Here is a 20,183-nt window from a genome sequence, read left to right as displayed (position 1 = left end):
ATTAGATGATTATAACCTCCCAAACCCAACATCGCTGCCTCTGAGTAAAATTGACCAATGGTCTGGTTTGTCTAACATCTTACTTGCTTCTCAGATTTCTTGGACTACCACCTCTGTGTCTGAGAGTCTACTTCACTCTTCGTACAGTGACTTCAGCCTGTAATAGTGCTGTTTGCATATATTTGACACATTTTAACAAAACTTGTATAATCTTGATAACCGCGATGACTCTGCATACAACGTGCATTTTTCATACCATAACATTCATAGTTTGAATTGAAACACTGGCGCATGTGTCTCATGCCAGACCCTTCTGTTAGAAGCCCCAGTTGACAAATAAAGCAAAGGTGCTGTTTTAATTTCCCTCTTTAAATTCCGCTAAAACATAACAAGTTTCTCATTTCAGTTTTCTCTGTACAGTACAATAAAGAATTTTAGAAGCGCAGTCCTAGATGTTGGTGCCAAACCCAATTCACTGTACGGTTTGTTTCATGTCTTACCTCCTACATAAATACACATGGGGAGTTTTGTTTGACTGCAGGGTTCTAGTCCAAAGGGTCACTAACCTTTTCTACAAATCAGTGGATGTGGACTTTAGCTGAATACTTACACAGCAGGCATCAGCAGCATGGTGTTATTTAAATAGACCATACTACTTGAAAGAATAGTTTTTCTCCCTTCAGGATGTTTATAACACACATAAAACTGGTTGTTTAACTCTGTAGGTTTATCGTTTTCAGTCCTTCCTTACCACAACTTGGCTTTAAGTTAAACTGGAGCACCATGAGCTAGTATCCTATACGCTGAGCTGTAATGAGATCAGTGTTGGATATGAAGTTTCAAGTCTTGCAGCTCTTCATGTAAGCTGTAACTTCATAACCCTGAAACTCTGGATGAAAGCTGTAACTCTTAAGGGCATCGAGCTGTTACTGAGTCACATTACCTTGGTGAGGGTTTAGAATATACACAGGCACACAATGGCTTCTTGTCTGTTCAGTTTTCCTGTAATTGACAGATCTGTACTTTGTAGGGTAACAAAAAAGAGCACATATTTGGAGGTATTTGGGGGCATATGTTTTTCTGTTGACATTTTACACTCTTCTGTTGCAGATGTTGTTGAGTGGTGAATGTTTCTGTCCCATTTCTCGTGGGACTGGCCTTGGTTAGGGCCCCTCCTCCCACATCTCCCCCTGTTATCACCTGCCGCTGCAGATGGCACAGAAGAAATGTAATTGAAGGGCATGTTGTCTTTATCGGTGAAGAGAAAAACAACACTGTCTTGTGAAAGGGGGTCTATTTTACTCACCCCGACAGTTCTTACCGTTGTGATAGCAAACATGTAAAGGTTAGACATGTTTTTATGGCCATACCATTATAATTGTTTTAAGAGTGTAAGAAGAAGTCATGCTACACGTGGCAGGTTGTAGGCAGCGGTTTTACCACAGATCTACTTTCAGAGTCAAGAGTGAGGGAAGGGCACTTCCACTTTTGTAGAGAGGGGTAAAAGAAAAGGCAAAACATATACATCTGTGTCCACCATTTTGTTCATGTAGTTTTGCTCATATTTCCCAACAGTTTTAACATATTTTTATTTATTACCGAACAACTGCATGAATTGAGAAGTAAATAATTCTTGTATTTTAAAAGAAAATAATACATATAAAAAAGCTGTTGACTATTTACAGCTGTTTTTTTTCCTCTAAATTAAATTATTAAATTAAATTAAATTTCTTTTTTTAAGGTATTGCAGAATAAGAGGGGAACTTTGAACTTAGACAATTAATCTATTTTGAAAGCTAAATGTGGCTGTAAGTAGAGTTCCTCATTTATCCCCTTTATCCCAGTAGCTTCCGCCACAAATACTTTCTCCAGGACAATGTATTCACATATTTGTATTGCTTCTACTCAGACCACTTATTTTCCACTTATTTGAACTTATTTTCTTGGTTTACTCCACAATTTCACACAGCTTAAAAGTCATAGCTACTATATATATATATATTCTGTGCTTCTAGATGCATTCTTTTTCCTTGTTTTTGTAACTTGTTTTATAAGGCAAATATGCTTTAACTTTAAAATATACAAGGAGTGGTAAATTCTAAGCACAGAAACGTTTCACATACTATACGGAAAGTTTAGCATCATGCTTTGATTTTAATGTTATGTAGGGGGTAGGGACATTTACAGGCAGTGCCACATTGTCAGCTGAATGTGTGTCACTGACTGAGCAATCACGAGCTATGGGAGTAGAGGCATGGCCTCATGGTCATGGTTATGAAGCTGAATTGAATTAAAAAAGTGACTTTTTTGCTTTACGTTTAGCTTTGTGCTCCCCTGGTTTGGTCAGACATGAATTATTGGTTTTAATGCAGTATTATTTTAGTTTCCCAAGTATTTCAGAGTGGTTATCAAAAGCTGTTGGTCAATGTAGAACATACCAACAGCATTTAGCTGTCCAGTCTAAATATTTGTCTTCCTGTCTTTTGGAAATATAAATGTGTACACACACACACACACACACACACACACACACACACACACACACACCTGCATTTTACTATCTTTATGAGGACTTTTCAGTTCCATTCATTTTTCCTTGATTTCTAGGGCCTAGCCCTGACCCTAAACCTAACATAAGGAGATGAGCTCTTGCGTGACATCCGTCAGCCTGTGCCTTGCCTTTGACTCCCTAAACCAAACTTTTTCGGTCATTAGACTGAATTAGGGAAAGGCATCGTGACACTAAACCCACCCTAACCAGTTCATAACTAACCGTAACTAAAACTCAATTCATACACTAGTCCTAAACCTGACCCCTTTCCCAAGAATGTAATTTTGGGCGACTGTGGGACTGTGGCTCAGTAGGAAGAGTAGTCGTCTTGCAATCAGAAGGTTGTGGGTTTGATTCCAGCTTCCTCCTGTCATATGTCGATGTGCCCCTGGGCAAGGCACTTAACCTCAAGTTGCCTAGCGATCTGCATATCGGTGTATGAATGTGTGAGCGTTAGTGAGTGCGATTGGGTGAATGTGGCTCTAGTGTAAAGCGCTTTGAGTGGTCTGTATGACTGGAAAAGCGCTATATAAGTTCAGTCCATTTACCATTTTGAAAAGTGAGGACCAGGAAAATGTCCTCGCTTTGCGTTTTAAAAATACGAAAAATAGTTCTTAGCAAGTACAAGAACACACACTCACACAGCAGTGGTTCACTTAAATAATTTTGACTTTGGGTTTGTTCTTTCCTTTTATATACAGGTCTGGGGCAGTTTTATTGGTGAATACTTGTTTGCTCCTGATGTTTTAAATATAATACAGTTACCAAGTTGTGATTAAATGTGTTTGATTGTAAGAACCACTGTTGCATCTCACTAAGTTGGTGTTCAAATTTGCCAGTCCTCCAAATTATCAGTACTCTACTGGTCACTAAAATTTAGATTTTTGTCCAGTTTTCCTTTCATGAAGTTATGAAGAGATTCTCATAATATAATAAACCTTAAAAAATACCACAGATTCACTGTTTAAAAATTTTGCACAAAACGTTAAACCAATTGTATGGCATGATCTAATAGCATCTGTTTTAAAAAGAAAATCAACTGTTCCTGCTGCTTCTAGATTATTGGATCACAATGATGGCTTTAGTTATGTTTTAAAATCTGAAATACTTATTACCTTTCTTTTGATACATAGACTTGGGCAAAAATATAGAATAGCCACCTGCTAAGTTTTTAAATTCTATAAAACTAATCAGAGTAATGGGTGACACTTTAGTTTCCAAACTTTTTGTTTTTTTGTGACTGGAAATGTAAAAATATCAGAAGTTGTCTTACTTGTTAGCAAGGGTAAGATGTAAGGGTCCTGTTTCAGACAGCTGACTTGCGGTGTGCAGCATAATGTGGAGGAAGGCTTGCTTTGCCATATGGCTTTACTTTATGCTCCGTACAGCTTGAAACACAGACTTAACTCTTTCTATGGGAGGCTTACATGGTAATGATTCAAAATCTAGTTTTACTCTGATGTTGATGCGGAAATTGAGTTAACCAGTGGTCCCCAACTAAAATAGCAGGAGGTCCACTGCCTCCATCATCCAAACACTTTGGGGTCCGAACATTTTAAATCAACTGACAAAAGTATTTTCTTTAATTCTTATTTAACTTTTAATTAACACTAGAGTTTTTGTTTTTAACTATTGATCAGTTATTCATATGCCCATGAAATAATTTGCTGAACAGTCCATACATCTTGGTAGAACAGTTCTCCTCTCCTTGTTGTGCTTGTGGCAAGCAGCGCAATTTGCTTAACCTTTTACTTAAGTTGTTGTCCTTCTTTTCCATCTAAACTTAGTTTTGCAACAGCTTCAATGCATTCTTTGATCATTTCCCAGTCAGTGAAAGGCTTTTTGTGTTTTCCTAAAAACCACTGTACTTGGAGTGAACACTGTGACAGACGTGCCATCAGCCGTGTAGCTCGCTCATGCTGTCCCCTTAGTTCATTTATTCTCCTTGTCCTCTCGTCAGACCGAGGCATTAGCTTTGGTTGTAGTTTTTATGTTTCGCTCTTTAGATTTCCACTCTTTTTATAAGTCCAACTAAGGCAGACTAGACCCTATAGAAGATGAAAGGAAAGCATATTCTTCTGTCCATTCATCTTTAAATGTGTGATTTTCAAAGTCCACTTTACATATTTTTGACAAAGCCATCTTCTTTTACTCACTCATCTGAGCACCACAAAGTCATTGTACTGTCAGCAAGCGTGAACTTCCAAGCTAATAACTTAACAGCTATTAACAGTAATGTTAATGGCGCCAGAGCACACTCCACTGACTGCTGGAACGAGCCAGTGGAAAAGGGGCATTATCACCCAGCATAGCTTCTCCTTTGTCTTTTTTTGGTGGTTGACATACAAAGATGTGGTGCATTACTGCCGTCAGCTGGCTTGGATTGTGGACCAGAATGTCGCTGACCCACATCGCTACCTGCAGCCGGCAGGGATAAAATGTCTATGTCTACATAGTAAATCAAAAAATGCTTTGCGGTCTGGACAAAATGCTCTATGGGTCCGGGTTTGGAGACCCCTGAGCTAGACTGATGCCCTTTCCACACGGAGACGAGCTTAGGTGTATCCACAAAGGTATTTTGTCGTTTAGGCGTTGTGTCTACACGGATCCAGCATTTTGGGAGATAAATAAACAATCATATTGGAAACCGGGTCCCAGAGTTGAAAGATTTCAGAACATTGGTTCCCCGTTTCTGTGTGTACATACGAAACACAATGACTTCATAGCTCCACCCTTCTCTGTAACCCGAATGCATCTCTTTGCTGCCATGTTGACTTGTTTACCTGACATGAGTTGTCTGCACATGCCCTGTATTTTAATCCACTGTTTTTAGTGTGTTTTTGTGGCAGTTTCACTGTGCCAGCAATGGGCCTGGCATACATACTACAGCTTTTTCAGCGGTACTGTGCACCACTCATGTGGACTCACTTTTTCGAAATCATTTTTGAAACGATCGTCTCTGTGTGGACAGGTCCAGACGCATGTATCGATACATCTATAGCAAAGCCTTCATTAATCTAACTTTTAAATATAAAATAATGCCATTCACTGGTTTATAGTACATTAAATTAAGTCCAGAAGGCTGCCTACAAATGTAATTGCATGTATTATGATAAAATGTGATTCAAGTAGATATTAGCTAGTCTTTTCACACCAAATGTAACTAATTTTAACCTTCTAACTTCACAGCTTTCAGCTACAAACATTCTGTTAGCTTGTAAAACTTTACTATTGTTGCAGTCTAGGAAAAATATTTTACTAAGACCAAGAGGGAAGTCAGACTCCCACTGACGAGCACCTCACTGATGGGCTCAGTAATTTTCTCTATATGGAGAATGTCAAAAAGAAGTAATGAAATCAGACAAATTGATGGAAGTAGTTTACACCTTCTTTTGAAGAGGTGGTGAGCAAAAACACACATAACGAAGGTCAGTTTGAGTTACTGACAGGATGTTAGGAGTTTACAGAGGCAAGGTCATTTTAGCTGAACTACAAAGAAAACCAGGAATTACTGTGTATGGCCAAGGCCGCCCATGAAACAAGGTGAAATTGTTGTCTGTTTTTAATGACTACCAGCCTGTGCTGAGGGTAGACCTGCTGGAAGCCTCTGCAATATTCTCTTGCAGTTTTGAATATTTTTGCAAGGAGGGAGATGATTACAAAGTGTGTTTGACAATAAAAGGAACAGTTATTGAAATATCTGGCATGGCAACACTGTTATGTGTAATTCTTTCTAGTCTTATGTCACTTATTTTGTGTAAAAAAGAAAATCCAACAATAGAGGTATGTACAGTTCACTCAGAAGTCAGAGAGCTACAAACCAAACAGACTTTTTTAGTAAAAAGATAGAAACAGTTTAACTAAATATTTAACCATTACACACTGACTGTTTACTGCTTCACTGCTACTTGTTAGTTTTATTTATAGGAAATAAATGTAGAAGGAGGCTTAAGTTAAACAGTTTTATGATGCTTGGTCTATTTTGTTATTATAAATAAAGATATCGTCTTTCCTTGTCCAGTGTTAAACAGTGACCTTTGTGTGTTAGGAGACATTGTCTCTGTGATGGACAAACGGGATTTAATCAGTGATAGGTCGTGTTCTGTGGTAGCAGTACTTACATCTTGTACTAAAACAAAAGTGGAAGAAGTTTAATCTTTAACTCTATACATTGAACAAACGTCATTGTACCACCTTCATTAAATTTTCTTGTCACAGTTACAGACTTTGATGTAAATATTTTAAAGTGGCCCTAAGCTATTGATGTTCAGTGTTTCAGGTGGTCTGTAAAAGTTTTTCTTTGGGCTTACCTGACCTTTTTTTAGTCGTTATGCATCCAGTTACTGTTGAACATTATTAGAGAAAACTAATTTGGGGGTTTTTGGTTTGTAGTTGAACTACTAACACTGACCATGGAATCGGTCACTCATTTTCTCCTGCGTAATCCTATTTAGGGTGGTGGGGGAGCTGGAGTCTTTTCCAGCAGTCATCCATTGCAAGATGTTGTACACCTCAGACAGGTCCCAACCTATTATTCATTGTTGTTTGAAACAAAGTGGCTAAGAATGAGTTTTAAATTGTATCTAATGTTTTTGTTTCTTGCGAAACATATCATTTGTTTCTATTTCTTGATATCGCTTTAAACCCAATTCTTTAGGTGATTGGTAAATTATATCTGGTATTTATTGAAGAAAGGATGAAAAAATGTTCTCAATCTTGACTACAACCAAAACAGCAAAACATTTTTTTTTTGCTAAGCTGTCTTGATAGAGACTACACTAGTTAGGTGCCATGCTAATGCTTGCACGATCCATGATCAGGGTTAAATAGTGAAGAGGTTACAAGAAAATCATACTCTTTGGAAGTAAACTATAAAGGGTGGGTGAAGACATTTGCATAATACTGTCATGCGATTTTTCATGTAAGCATTTGTAAGTCTTGCCCCACTAAGTCTGTGTTAGTGATACATTCATCTACATGTTATCACTAAACATGATCCCAGTAAAGTATAAGCCACACAGACTGGATTAGTTCCAGTGTTACATCTGCTTAGATTGCCTGCAGATAATCATTATCATCAGCGCTCAGGTTTGTTTGACTGCAAAAAAGGAAAACAAGAGCTCAATTCCGGTTACTTGAATTGTCAAAGAGTGCACTGGCTGGGACAGGCCCTCATTTTAGTCTTGCTCTGACACATACTTAAAGCTTACTACCACCTACAAACGTTTTCAAAGTGGCTGGACAAGCCCAAATGTGCTTGAAACTTTGAATTCGAATCTCTCGTCTTTTTATTTTTAGCTTGCACATACAAAAGGTCAAGAGTGGAAGGTAGACTGACGGCATTGCTAGAGGCTTTTTTAAAACAGTCTGACAGAGTGATCATTTCTGTAGTCATTTAAAAAGAACAGTTCAGGTTTTTAACTTTAAGGTTTTGAGGAAAATACTGTGTTTTATTTTTAGGGATTCAGATGTATTGTGTTTTATTTTGTGGAAAATCATGTTGGCTTATCTTTATAGTGAGATCGCTTCAAACTGTGTTTTCTTTTAATAGGAATGCTACAAGCAATGCTATCCTGCACTTAGTGGGAGTCTGTGTGAAAGGCTATGTTTTACCCATCAGCCTTCCTGTCGTCTGTTGTAATTTTGCAACTTTAATTTGCAGCTATGTGGGCCGGCTCCACAAGTACTTTACGTGATGTTAGGGACAACAAACATCATAGCGGAGACATACTTGTTTTTTTTTCTGTTCTGTCACTGCTATTCTTTAGTGACTAAAAATTACAGTTTACCACTTAACTTCCTGTTGTTGAGCCTTAGCGTTCTTATTTGCTTGCAGAATTTTATCCACCATTCAGGCATTGATCTGCACATACTACAGTGGGCATATCCTCTCTTGCATATAAAGCAAAACAACCATCAAACAAAAAAGTACAGTGCAAGAATTTGTGGTAGCAGTTATTCTTAGGAGATCCCTCAATTTCTTGTGTTTCTCACTCCTAGGTGCTGTCATAACATGACTAAGCCACTGAAGGAATGTTGACTTCCCTGCATTAGTCCCCTGGCCAAATCCACATAAATCTGCTGGTTCGTAGAACAGGTCTAAACTCATTAAAGAGCCTCTAGTAACGGAGGAATGTTTTGTGGTATTTAGGTGTAAACATGACGAAGAAAAGTGCTTTATTGAGGCTGTTCTGAAAAACTGTACTGACGCTTAAAGCCCTACATGAAAAAGACTGCCTCAAAACACCAGCACACAAAACTGCAGTTTTTAAATGTCACCTAAATTAAAGCATTGCACCTAGGGGGTTCTACAGTCATGAAAATCTTTGAAGTACAGAAGTATTCTTAAGTGCTCTCATGGGATTTGTTTTTAATACACAACAGATTTAAAAAATTTGTAAATAAGTTGGAATATAGAATAACATTTGGTTTGCAGACTCTTTGTTGTTTGAAAAAAAAAACAATCTTAAAATATGTTCTTTCAGAAGATCAGTGGGGTTTTCACGGACATTGTCACTTTGTTGTTGATCCCTAGTAAGCTAAACCTAAACATTAGCATGTTATTTTTGGAGTTCCAGAAAGCTGACGTACTCATGCTCATACATATTCATGTGCAGCAGGTGAAATTCAAATTTATTTTTTTAGTACTATAATTTCTGTAAGGTTGAACTTAGAACCCTAGAATGGTCTAATATAAAAGTATGATGTTTTTAAAATAGGTGGGTGACATCTCAGGGAGGCAATGAGGAATTTACTTATACTATTTTCTTGGTGCTTTAGTAGTTGAGGTCCCTTTGGTTGCCATCTGTGTTCTATCTTTGCATTGTCTGTAAAGGCTTTACGGACCTGGATTTGTGAAGTTTATCCCATTCTTTCTACTAGATCCTGTCAAGATTTTTCAGATTGAATAGGAAGAATTTGTTGTTATGTTGTCCTTAGACTTCACATCAAATGGTGTTTAGGTTAAGGCTGTTATTGGCCAGCACATTGACCTCTCCAAATGGTTAGCTGTTTTACTATTATGTTGATAGATAGATCAGTGCCTCAGTCTCCTGTCAGAAAGAACAGCCTGTCGATGTGGCTGTGTTCATTCTACCTTTTAGTATAGCTGCAGAAAAAAACCAAGAAAAACATCTTACGTTGCACCAGGCCAAGCGTTACGAACCAGGGAGTTACACCACCACCCATGAGTGCTTGTGAGATTTCAAAGTCTCTTTTTTTCTTCTTCCTTTTTTTACCTGAGATTTAATAGTGATCATTAACGCAACAAACTGTCTTTGGGTGTCTGAGTGCATTCTCTTCACATTGATGGTAGTCATCAGATATTATTAACTGGAACCTCTAACAATCTGCAGTATTTTCTACAACAAACAGCTTTATTCTTTTATAACAGATTCAGTCACAGTTGTGAAAACAACAATTCAATGGGCATCTTGATCTTGTATATTCACAGGAACTGCTGATAATGAACTGATTTCTTGTTTCTACCCTGCTGACTTAGCTCATCCTATTCTGATTCATTAATATATGAGAATGTTTGAATATGATCTCTGGAACGGGAGCTTTGATTTTATTTGAACAGAAAGGAACTTGCAAACTGTCAAAACATGAAAAACTGATAGGTTTTACTAGTGGTTATAGATCTATACATATATAGGTCTCCCCATCATGCCTGAAAGCCTGTGCAAATCAACTCGCCCCGATCTTCAACAAATCACTGGAGACATGTGAGGTCCCCTCCTGCCTCAAACCAATCCACCATCATCCCGGTGCCCAAGAAACCTACCATCCTAGGATTAAATGACTACAGGCCTGTAGCCCTGACGTCTGTGGTCATGAAATCCTTTGAGCCGCTGGTGCTGAAGCACCTGAAAGACATCACAGGCCCCCTGCTGGACCCCCTGCAATTTGCTTACCGAGCAAACAGGTCGGCAGATGATGCTGTTAACTTAGGTCTACACTTCATCCTGCAACACCTCGACCACCCAGGGACGTACGCCAGGATCCTGTTTGTAGATTTCAGCTCGGCCTTCAACACTATCATACCAGACATCCTCCACCAGAAGCTCACCCAGCTCAACGTTCTGGCCTCCACCTGTCAGTGGATCAACAGCTTCCTGACGGACCGACAGCAGCAGGTGAGACTGGGGAGCATCTTCTCCCGATCCAGATCAATAAGTACTGGTGCCCCCCAGGGGTGTGTTCTATCCCCACTCCTCTTCTAGCTGTACACAAATGACTGCACCTCAGCGGACTCATCCGTGAAACTCCTGAAGTTTGCAGATGACACCACTGTCATTGGTTTGATCCAGTCTGCATACAGACAGAAGGTGGATGGGCTGGTACACTGGTGTAGTCAGAACTACCTTGAACTTGAAAGACTCTGGAAATGGTGGTGGACTTTCGGAGAACACCACCCCCACACACCCCCCTCACCATCCTCAACAACACCGTGTCAGCCGTGGACCACTTCATGTTCTTAGGAACCACCATCTCTGAGGACCTGACATGGTCCTCACACGTAGACAATATTCAGAAGAAGGCCCAGCAGAGACTGTACTTCCTGAGGCAACTCAAGAAGTTCAACCTTCCACAGGTGCTGCTGGTCATCTTCTACACTGCCATCATTCAGTCTGTCCTGTCTTCATCCATCTCAGTGTGGTTTGGCTCATCCACAAAACAGGACAGGTCCAGACTGCAACGAATAATCAGGACTGCAGAGAGAATAATCAGGCCTGACCTTCCCTCCATCCAGGACTTATAACGCATTAAACAAAAAAAAACCCAGAGAGCAAAGTGTACCAGAGTCAAATTCCTTAATTGTATGTATGAACTTGGCAATAAAGCTGATTCTGATTCTGAGATTGTTCTGTGGGAGCATTCTCAGCAGTGCTCCTAGAATAGTGTTTTCCGAAGGGAGGAGGACCTAATGTTGTAGAAATTAGGTCACCTGAGTAGTTGGTGGAGCAGGATTAGCTTCTTACATCTGTAGTCCACATGTCTAGGTTAGACCTCATACAGTATAATGTTCCTTGTTGTACAGTACCTAAAATACCAGCAGAAATGCAATGCAACTTAATTTATGTGCAGTGTTTTGCTTATTTACTGCCCTGAAGCTCAGTCCTTGGTAGATATAGAAATAAGCAGATAGCATCAATACATCTTGATCTTTTAAGGGGTAGTTCAGGGTTAGCTCAGGTGGGCTGACTCCTGCCTTAAAAAACCCTCTAACTCATAAACGTCACACAAGTTTATGCTGACACCATTTTATGAACCTTCAGACCATTGTCATGTTTGCTTTGGGTGTTTGTTTACACTGTGGCTGATGATTAATTACACAGGAAATGGAGGTAGGAGGCTCTGTCCCACCAATGAGTGTTTTTGGTCACTGTAACCGTTTGATGTGAGATTAAAGCAGTGTAAAAAATGTGTGCATTCTTTTAAACCAATATAATAAGCTTTCCTGTATAAATAATAATTGGCCTGTGTGGAAATAACTCCTTAATGCAAACTAGAACATAGCATTTTTATAAACTGTCTCATGACTACTATGAGGTTTTCATTTTTTAAATTGTAGTTGTTTTTGACTGAAGCTTAGTTGGTGTTCGCTCCTCTTGGACTGGCCATTAGCTTCGACCTCGAGGCCCAACTAATCTTGATTTAAACACAGTGAAAGCGGCAAGAGAGTTATTTACTGGAGGTAAGATGTTAACTACCTGTAACGTTACAGAACGTGCCTTCAAAAACCCTGAACCTTTCAATACTACAGACAAAAACACTCTAGTTTGTCTGTAAAATGGGTTACACAAGGCCAGGCCTTAGATTTATATGACCTAAACTGCTAGTCTTCACCCAACTCCGTACTCCGTCAGTTACTTAAAAGAAAAAGTTATTTCTGTAAATATTTGTTTACTAAAGCTTCATGTAAATAAGTCTAAAGTGACAGAACTTCTTGGAGGTTAGTAGAATCTTATTAAGCTGAGTGTAGTTAATGCAATGTGAGCTCACTCTTTATGTGCTTTTTTTTTTCCCCCAACAGATGAGCGTGAAGCTGTGCAGAAAAAGACATTCACCAAATGGGTAAACTCTCACTTAGGTCGAGTGACTTGTCGCATTGGTGACTTGTATACAGACCTGCGGGACGGCCGTATGTTAATCCGTCTTCTGGAAGTCCTCTCAGGAGAACAGCTGGTCAGTATACAAGAGAAACCACTTTTCTGAGGCCTAACTATGAGCACATCCCACAAGTCACAAGCAGGGAGAAATCATGACTTGCTTTTGCCCCAGTTTCTACTTCCTTAACCTGTCAGCTCCTTTCCACTTCATATGTTCTTGAATTTCTCTATTTAACAACATTCAAATGGGCAATTTTATTTCCTCTATAGCCAAAACCCACTAAGGGCCGCATGCGTATCCACTGCCTCGAGAACGTTGATAAAGCCTTGCAATTTCTCAAGGAGCAAAAGGTCCATTTAGAAAACATGGGCTCACATGACATAGTGGATGGAAATCACCGTCTCACCTTGGGTCTCATATGGACCATAATCCTCCGTTTTCAGGTAATTGAAAGTGATTGTTCACACTATAATGTTATCCTTGTGTAAACTTGCACTTCCGACAAGCTCATAAAAATTAGGTTGTTAGATGATGCTCCACTGTGGTTTTTCTAGTGATTATATTTTAGTTATGAGCTCTTTGTTATAACTTTTTGTTTTGTTCTCACCCTCTGTGCCAGAGAAGTGTAATTGTTATAAATTATTTTGTTGCTAAGTCAATTAATCTAGAAACTGTACAACTTTATAAACACTTTGCTGCCTGGATACATGCTCCACTGACAGATCCAGGACATCAGTGTGGAAACAGAAGACAACAAGGAGAAAAAGTCAGCCAAAGATGCCCTCCTGCTTTGGTGCCAAATGAAAACTGCTGGGTAAGAAACTCGCAGCGAAAGTCTAAAAGGAAACTACAGTGGCTTGTAAAAGTATTCATACCTCTTAATCGTTTCCGCATATTGTCACATTACAATCACAAACATAAATATATTTTATTGGAATTTTATGTGAAAGACAAACACAAACTCAGAAGTTGCCTGATGATTGGTAATGATTAAATAGATTCCACCTGTGTGTAATCTAATATACAAATACAGCTGCTCTGTGACAGCCTCAGAGGTTGGTTAAGAGAATATTGGGGAGCAAACAGCATCATGAAGTCCAAGGAACACAGCAGACAGGTCAGGAATAAAGTTGTGAAGACGTTTGAACAGGCTTAGGCTATAAAAAGACTTCTCAAGCTTTGGACATCTCACGGAGCACTGTTCAATCCATCATCTAGAAATGGAAAGAGGATGGCACAACTGTAAACTGACCAAGACAAGGCTGTCCACCTAAACTTACAGGCCAAAAAAGGAGAGCACTGATCAGAGATGCAGCCAAGAGGCCCATGGTGACTCTGGATGAACTGCAGAGATCCACAGCTCAGGTGGGGGAATCTGTCCACAGGACAATTATTAGTCGTGCACTGCACAAATGTCTTTATGGAAGAATAGCAAGAAGAAAGCCATTGTTAAAAGAAAACTATAAGAAGTCCCGTTTGCAGTTTGCCAGAAGCCATGTTGGAGACACGGTAAACGTGGAAGAAGGTGCTTTGGTCAGACAAGACCAAAATTGACCTTTTTGGCCAAAATGCCAAACTTTATGTGTGGCGGTGGTCAGAGCTGAAGGGAGAATGGATGGAGCCAAATACAGGAAAACCTGTTGGAGTCTGCAAAAGACATGAGACTAGAGCAGAGGTTCACCTTCCAGCAGGACAACGACCCTAAACATAAAGCCAGTGCTACATGAATGGTTTAAAACAAAACATATAAACGTGTTAGAATGGCCCAGTCAAAGTCCAGATGTAAACCCAATCGAGAATCTTTGGCAAGATCTGAAAACTGCTATTCACAATCGCTCTCCATCTAATTTGACTGAGCTTGAGCTGTTTTGCAAAGAAGAATGGGCAAAGATTTCAGTCATTAGATGTACAAAACTGGTAGAGACACACCCTAAAAGACTTGCAGCTGTAATTGCAGCAAAAGGTGGTTCCACAAAATATTGACTCGGGGACTGAATACTGTTGCACAGTGCCGTTTTTAAGAGGGTTTTTTTTGTAAAAAAAAGAAACCATGCATAATTTTCTTTCCACTTCGCAATTGTATATCCCTTTGTGTTGGTCTTTCACATAAAATTCCAATAAGATATATTTATGTTTGTGGTTGTAATGTGACCGTATGTGGAAAGATTTAACGGGTATGAATACTTTTGCAAGCCACTGTATTTTTCGCTTTCAATTTGTTATATACATATGCATTTTAATAAATTAGATTATAAATCATAGGCTACATTTGTTCAGTAATTAATTTCAAAAAGTGAATTTTATTTTCTGTTAGTTTTGATGATGGCTTACAGCTCAGGAACACTCGGAAGTCTGTTTCTCTGTCATTAAATATTACGAAAGACTTAGAAAAAGAGTTTTAATACAGAAATGTCATGTAATGGCCATCTTATGACCTACACATCCATGTACAAAACTGCTGACTTGACAGTTGTCCAGCAGTCATCGACTCTTTCCACATACGGAAGCCACAAAAAGGACATTACCAAAGAAATTAGCTGTTCAGAATGCTTTATCCCAGCATCTTAATAGAAAGTATAGTGGAAGGGAAAAAAAAGGGTGGCAGTAAAATTTGGAGCATTAATAACTGCAGCTTTGAGAGAATTGTGAAACAGATTGAGCAGTTTGGGGGAGATTCACAATGCATGAACTGTGGCTGGAGACGGAGTTTAGAGCCACCACACACTGATGTATTCACGGACCTTGTGTTAATTCACTCTGGAAACAGAGACATAAGAAGGATCTTAACTGAGCCAAGGAGAGTTGCTCCGTGGTCATACACAGAGTTTAAGATGTTTAGGTTCCACTGTGAAATCTCCACAGGTGATGATGAGTCATGTGATCTGGTGTAATCTAGTGTTTTGTTTTTTTCATGTCCTGAGTCAGTGCAGCTGTCTAACAGGACATTTTAGAGCAGTTAATTCTTCTCTCTGCTGACAAGTTTTATGACGATGTTGATTTCATTTTCAGTGTGACTTAGCAGTTGCCCACTCTGCCAAAATACCTGTTTTAATGACCATGTTGTTGCTGTATTTGACCAGTAAACTGACCTGGCCAAACTTTCACAGAGAATCTATGTGCTGTTGTTAAGAGGAAGATGAGGGACAGAAGACCCAACAACACTATTAAATAACCGGGGCTTCCTTAACACATCAACAGAGCCACAGACTCATTGCCTCAATGCCACGCCTCTAAGTGATTTCAATCAGACTGAGCCATAATCGTCAACATTAACAGAAATTAGCACTTGACATAAATCAGTCTCAGTTAGATAAGCTCTTCAGGAAGGTCAGCTCTGCCCTAGGATGCCCCCTCGACCCATGCAGGTGGTGGGAATCAGAAGAACGCTGGCTAAAAAAATGTCACTCTTGGACAATGTCTCCCACCACATCCATGAAGCTGTTGGAGGGCTACTTCATCAATAGATGGCTGCATCCTAGGTGCACAAAGAGCATCATCATAGGTCCTTCCTTCCAGTAGCTGTAATACTCTATGACCATCACTGCTCCCAGCAAACCCAATAAATTGTTTTAATCCCAGGTATTATTTGCAGTTTTCCATGTTCTTGTTAATAGTCTGTCACGTTGGCACTAATATAGGGAACAGTTTGTACATTTTTAAATTATCTTACTCTGTTGCAGGTTTTAGAGCTTGAGTATGCTTAATGTAAAGTCTTTTATTTTCTATTTGGTTTTTATTGCTATCTGTATGGGTATCTGCATGCTTCCATTTGCTCGTCACTTTGCTGCTGATAAACCTGAATTTCCCCAGTGAGGGACAATAAAGGATATGTCTATTCTGTTCTGTTCTATTTTTTTCCATTGTTCGTAATGAATCTACACAAGTTTCACATTTTTTGCCTTTATTTGCAGGAATAAATTAACTTTTTGTTGATATTCTAAGTAATTAAAACAGACTTGTGTGCTGAATATTTTTACAGTTCACAATTTTTTACTTAAAAGGTTAGTGTTGTATTTAGCCGTGTTGAGCTAATAATTAATGCTTTTGAATCTGACCTCTACAGATATCCTAATGTCAACATACACAACTTCACTACCAGCTGGAGAGATGGCCTGGCGTTCAATGCCATCGTGCACAAACACAGGTCAGTGACTCACTACATTAAAGGTGGGGTCCTGTTTGGCTTGTTTTACTGAAGAATCTGTTTCAACACACTTTTATTTTATTTTATTTATCTTTTTGTCGTTTTTTTTTTTTTTTTTTGTTGATGATTATTTCAGATATCTTAGCATTTGTTATGCAATAAAGTGCAGCCGGCATAGTGCTTTTAACTTTCTCAGGGGTTTTCTTGCCTATTCTTTAGTCTGCAGTAAAGCTAGAAGGATGAAAATAAAATGGGGAGAAATATGACCTAGATCACAGAAAAATATAACCCTCCTATTTTCTATAAAGAACCATCCTTGGTAACACAGCTGAGCACCGTGCTGGTAAAAGGACTTCTAGAGTGTAAATGAAAAAGAAGACCAAACATTAATCCTTAACGTGTGACTCAGATAGAACAGAGACTATTGATGAATGAATCAATGCATACAATGAATGTGTTCTCATTTACTTAGGTGTTAAATTATTTCAGTGTAGTTACTGATTAGCTAAATCATGATGCAGTTACAAATATGCAGTTTAACTTTCAGTAATTTTCTCTATATAACTCATGTTTAAAAATTTAGTTTTATTTTCATTACCATGATATTTAAAAAAATATGTCCTTTGTCATCATGATTATATAATTCCATTGTTTGGGGGTTCAGTTTTAATATACTGACAAATTTTATATCCTTCTAATACCCAAATAGGCTTCAAATGTTTCAACCAAGAATAAACAATAATGGAAATTTTTTATCTATGCATAAAAAGCATGTTTACATGAAAATGGTTTTCTCTATACCTAAAGAGCAATTAGAATATGTTCTATTGATGCATGTCAATCTTAGCTATATTCTGCTTCTATTAAAACTTTAGTTGTTTCCCGTTGTCTGCAGGCCTGACCTGATTGAGTTCGACAACCTGAAAAGGTCCAATGCTCATTACAATCTTCAGAATGCTTTCAATGTGGCTGAGAAGGAAATGGGGCTCACTAAACTACTGGACCCAGAGGGTGAGTGGCTACCAGCTACAGTAAACTTTCAGCACTCGTGCAAGTCACTATGATGTCGTTTTCAAAGGCAATAAGCTTTTCTCTAAAATAATTTAATTTATGTTGCCAATGAAGGAGTTTTAAAGTTGTATTTTTTTAACAGCAGCAATTAATTTAAACTTTAATGCAATCGCAAGCATCTGTTTTAAGAATCAAAAGGTCTTGAAATGACAAACAAAAAGGAAAGAGCTCAACAGTCCTCATTCAGGTTTTGTTTTTTTCAAGTGAAACCAGTAGCACAGCACTTTCTTTCTTTTCTTCCAGATGTCAATGTTGATCAGCCAGATGAGAAATCAATCATCACTTATGTGGCGACCTACTATCATTACTTCTCTAAGATGAAAGCCCTGGCAGTGGAGGGAAAACGAATTGGCAAGGTTAGCTGTGTGTGTGTTTGTGTGTAGTCTGATACGACACATTTTGGGCTAAATAACTTTCTAATTTAAAAATGAGAGCTGTGTAAATGTTTGTAAAATACAGTTCGGTGAAACTGCTCTAAAGGTTTTTAGATTGGAGTTGTTTTAGGGTGGTAGAAAACCTCTGTGCTCCAGTGAACTACTAGCTCTGCTGTATAGTCTGAACGTTTTTGTTACCAACCACAGTAGGGCTGGTCAGAGAATTATCTACTCCAGGTGAGATGCTTACAGTGCATAAATGTTCTACAGAACCCCACTTTGAAAGTTTGAGCCCGGCATGCGTACCTCAAACAGAGCATGACTGATGTACAAATGTTTCCTTCCTATTTAGCTGAATTTGTTTGGCTGCAGGTACTCGACTATGTGATTGAGGCCGACCAATTGATAGAAAAGTACGAGACCCTGGCATCAGAGCTGTTGCAGTGGATTGAGCAGACCATAGTGACGCTGAATGATCGGCAGCTGGCTAACTCTCTGAGTGGTGTTCAGAACCAGCTTCAAGCCTTCAACTCTTACAGGACTGTGGAGAAACCCCCTAAGTGAGTATTAGTTTTCCTGATGGAAGATGATAAATGGTAACATGTATTTTTCTTAGAAAATCCAAAATATAAACCCCGCTTAATCAAAAAAAGTGTTTTGTCTCCACAGATTTACAGAAAAAGGGAACTTGGAGGTTCTTCTCTTTACCATCCAAAGCAAAATGAGAGCAAACAATCAGAAAGTTTACATGCCAAAAGAAGGCAAGCTCATCTCTGATATAAATAAGGTAGGGCTTGTTCTGGAAAACTCTAAATACAGTACCAAATATATTCAGTGGCACCCCTGTTAGAGTATGTGTACAAATCCTTAAATAAATTCATCTTATACTGCAGTAGTACAATCTCCCACTAAAAAGTAGAAAAATCCATCCTGTAATTTGAGAATATTTGAGTGGGGAATAAAACCCCATGTCAATAAATAGTTGCTCTTCACCAAATCACTTTGGACAGTATGTGAATGCAATGCACAGATGTGGGTCAAAAAATACACCCATATTATTTTCCATCAAATAGCCCAAACTAGCTGCATCAGCCAGCGCTCCAAGGCGCGGCATCCAGTGATCCTTTAAGAAGCTGGTCCATTCAGAGGTGTCGGCTCTTCTACTGAAACTATCCAAGGCTGGAGTCCAGTAGTCTGTCCTGTCCTGGAGCACTTCTACATGACGTGTCTGATGTGTGTTAAAGGCGCCTATTGAGGAGTTTAAAATAACAAGACGCAGCGCTTAAAATGTATGTTCCATTCTGTTTACTGTGTGTGAAGGCAAGATAAATATGGGGCCTTGTCCACCCTTGTGCTCTGTGGTGGAGACAAAGGAACCTATAGGCCATGTCATATTTATACCGCAGGGGAACAGAAAGTCAGGGATGGCTATTTAAAATTTCTTGGACTTTCCGATAAGCTTTTTAAAATAGAAATTTGAATAATGCTTTAGTTACATTTATTTTATAGAAATTGTTAAAGATCTCCTAACTGTTCCCCCACCACTACTGCAATAGAAGATGCATTTATTTTAAACACTAGAGGTATCAGTAAATGTAGCTGGCACTGTTTACCTTTCAGTACCAGGAAATTATTAGAAAATAATGAAGTAGGCATATATTTCTCCACTCCTTTCAAAATGTCATCCTATGTAAAAGCTTTTGTATCCTATCTGCTACATGATTTAAGCATACAGTGTATCCGTGTGTTTGGCAGGCTTGGGAACGACTGGAAAAGGCTGAACACGAACGTGAGCTTGCACTAAGGAATGAGTTGATTCGCCAAGAAAAACTAGAGATGCTGGCGGCCCGGTTTGACCGCAAAGCAGCTATGAGGGAAACATGGCTGAGTGAGAACCAGAGATTAGTGTCTCAGGTAGAAAAACATC

At 38.9% G+C, this 20,183-nt stretch overlaps 1 protein-coding gene across 7 annotated transcripts in view; it reads left to right on the top strand.

Annotated features, from left to right (window-relative positions):
- Nucleotides 1-20,183, top strand: part of LOC124876140 (spectrin beta chain, non-erythrocytic 1) — a 64,501-nt gene that overhangs the window by 22,694 nt on the left and 21,624 nt on the right. For all 7 annotated transcript variants that reach the window (XM_047378665.1, XM_047378664.1, XM_047378666.1 and 4 more), the window contains 9 exons: nt 12,591-12,742; nt 12,937-13,110; nt 13,390-13,481; nt 16,731-16,811; nt 17,707-17,822; nt 18,126-18,238; nt 18,629-18,816; nt 18,926-19,043; nt 20,012-20,170. In XM_047378665.1, coding sequence (XP_047234621.1) covers nt 12,591-12,742; nt 12,937-13,110; nt 13,390-13,481; nt 16,731-16,811; nt 17,707-17,822; nt 18,126-18,238; nt 18,629-18,816; nt 18,926-19,043; nt 20,012-20,170 — 1,193 coding nt within the window. The remainder of the gene's footprint in view (nt 1-12,590; nt 12,743-12,936; nt 13,111-13,389; nt 13,482-16,730; nt 16,812-17,706; nt 17,823-18,125; nt 18,239-18,628; nt 18,817-18,925; nt 19,044-20,011; nt 20,171-20,183) is intronic.

This window comes from Girardinichthys multiradiatus, chromosome 11 (assembly GCF_021462225.1).
Source record: "Girardinichthys multiradiatus isolate DD_20200921_A chromosome 11, DD_fGirMul_XY1, whole genome shotgun sequence".
Lineage (NCBI taxonomy): Eukaryota > Metazoa > Chordata > Actinopteri > Cyprinodontiformes > Goodeidae > Girardinichthys > Girardinichthys multiradiatus.
The sequence above is the reverse complement of the archived record's forward strand: the minus strand, read 5'-3'. Positions and strand labels throughout refer to the sequence as shown.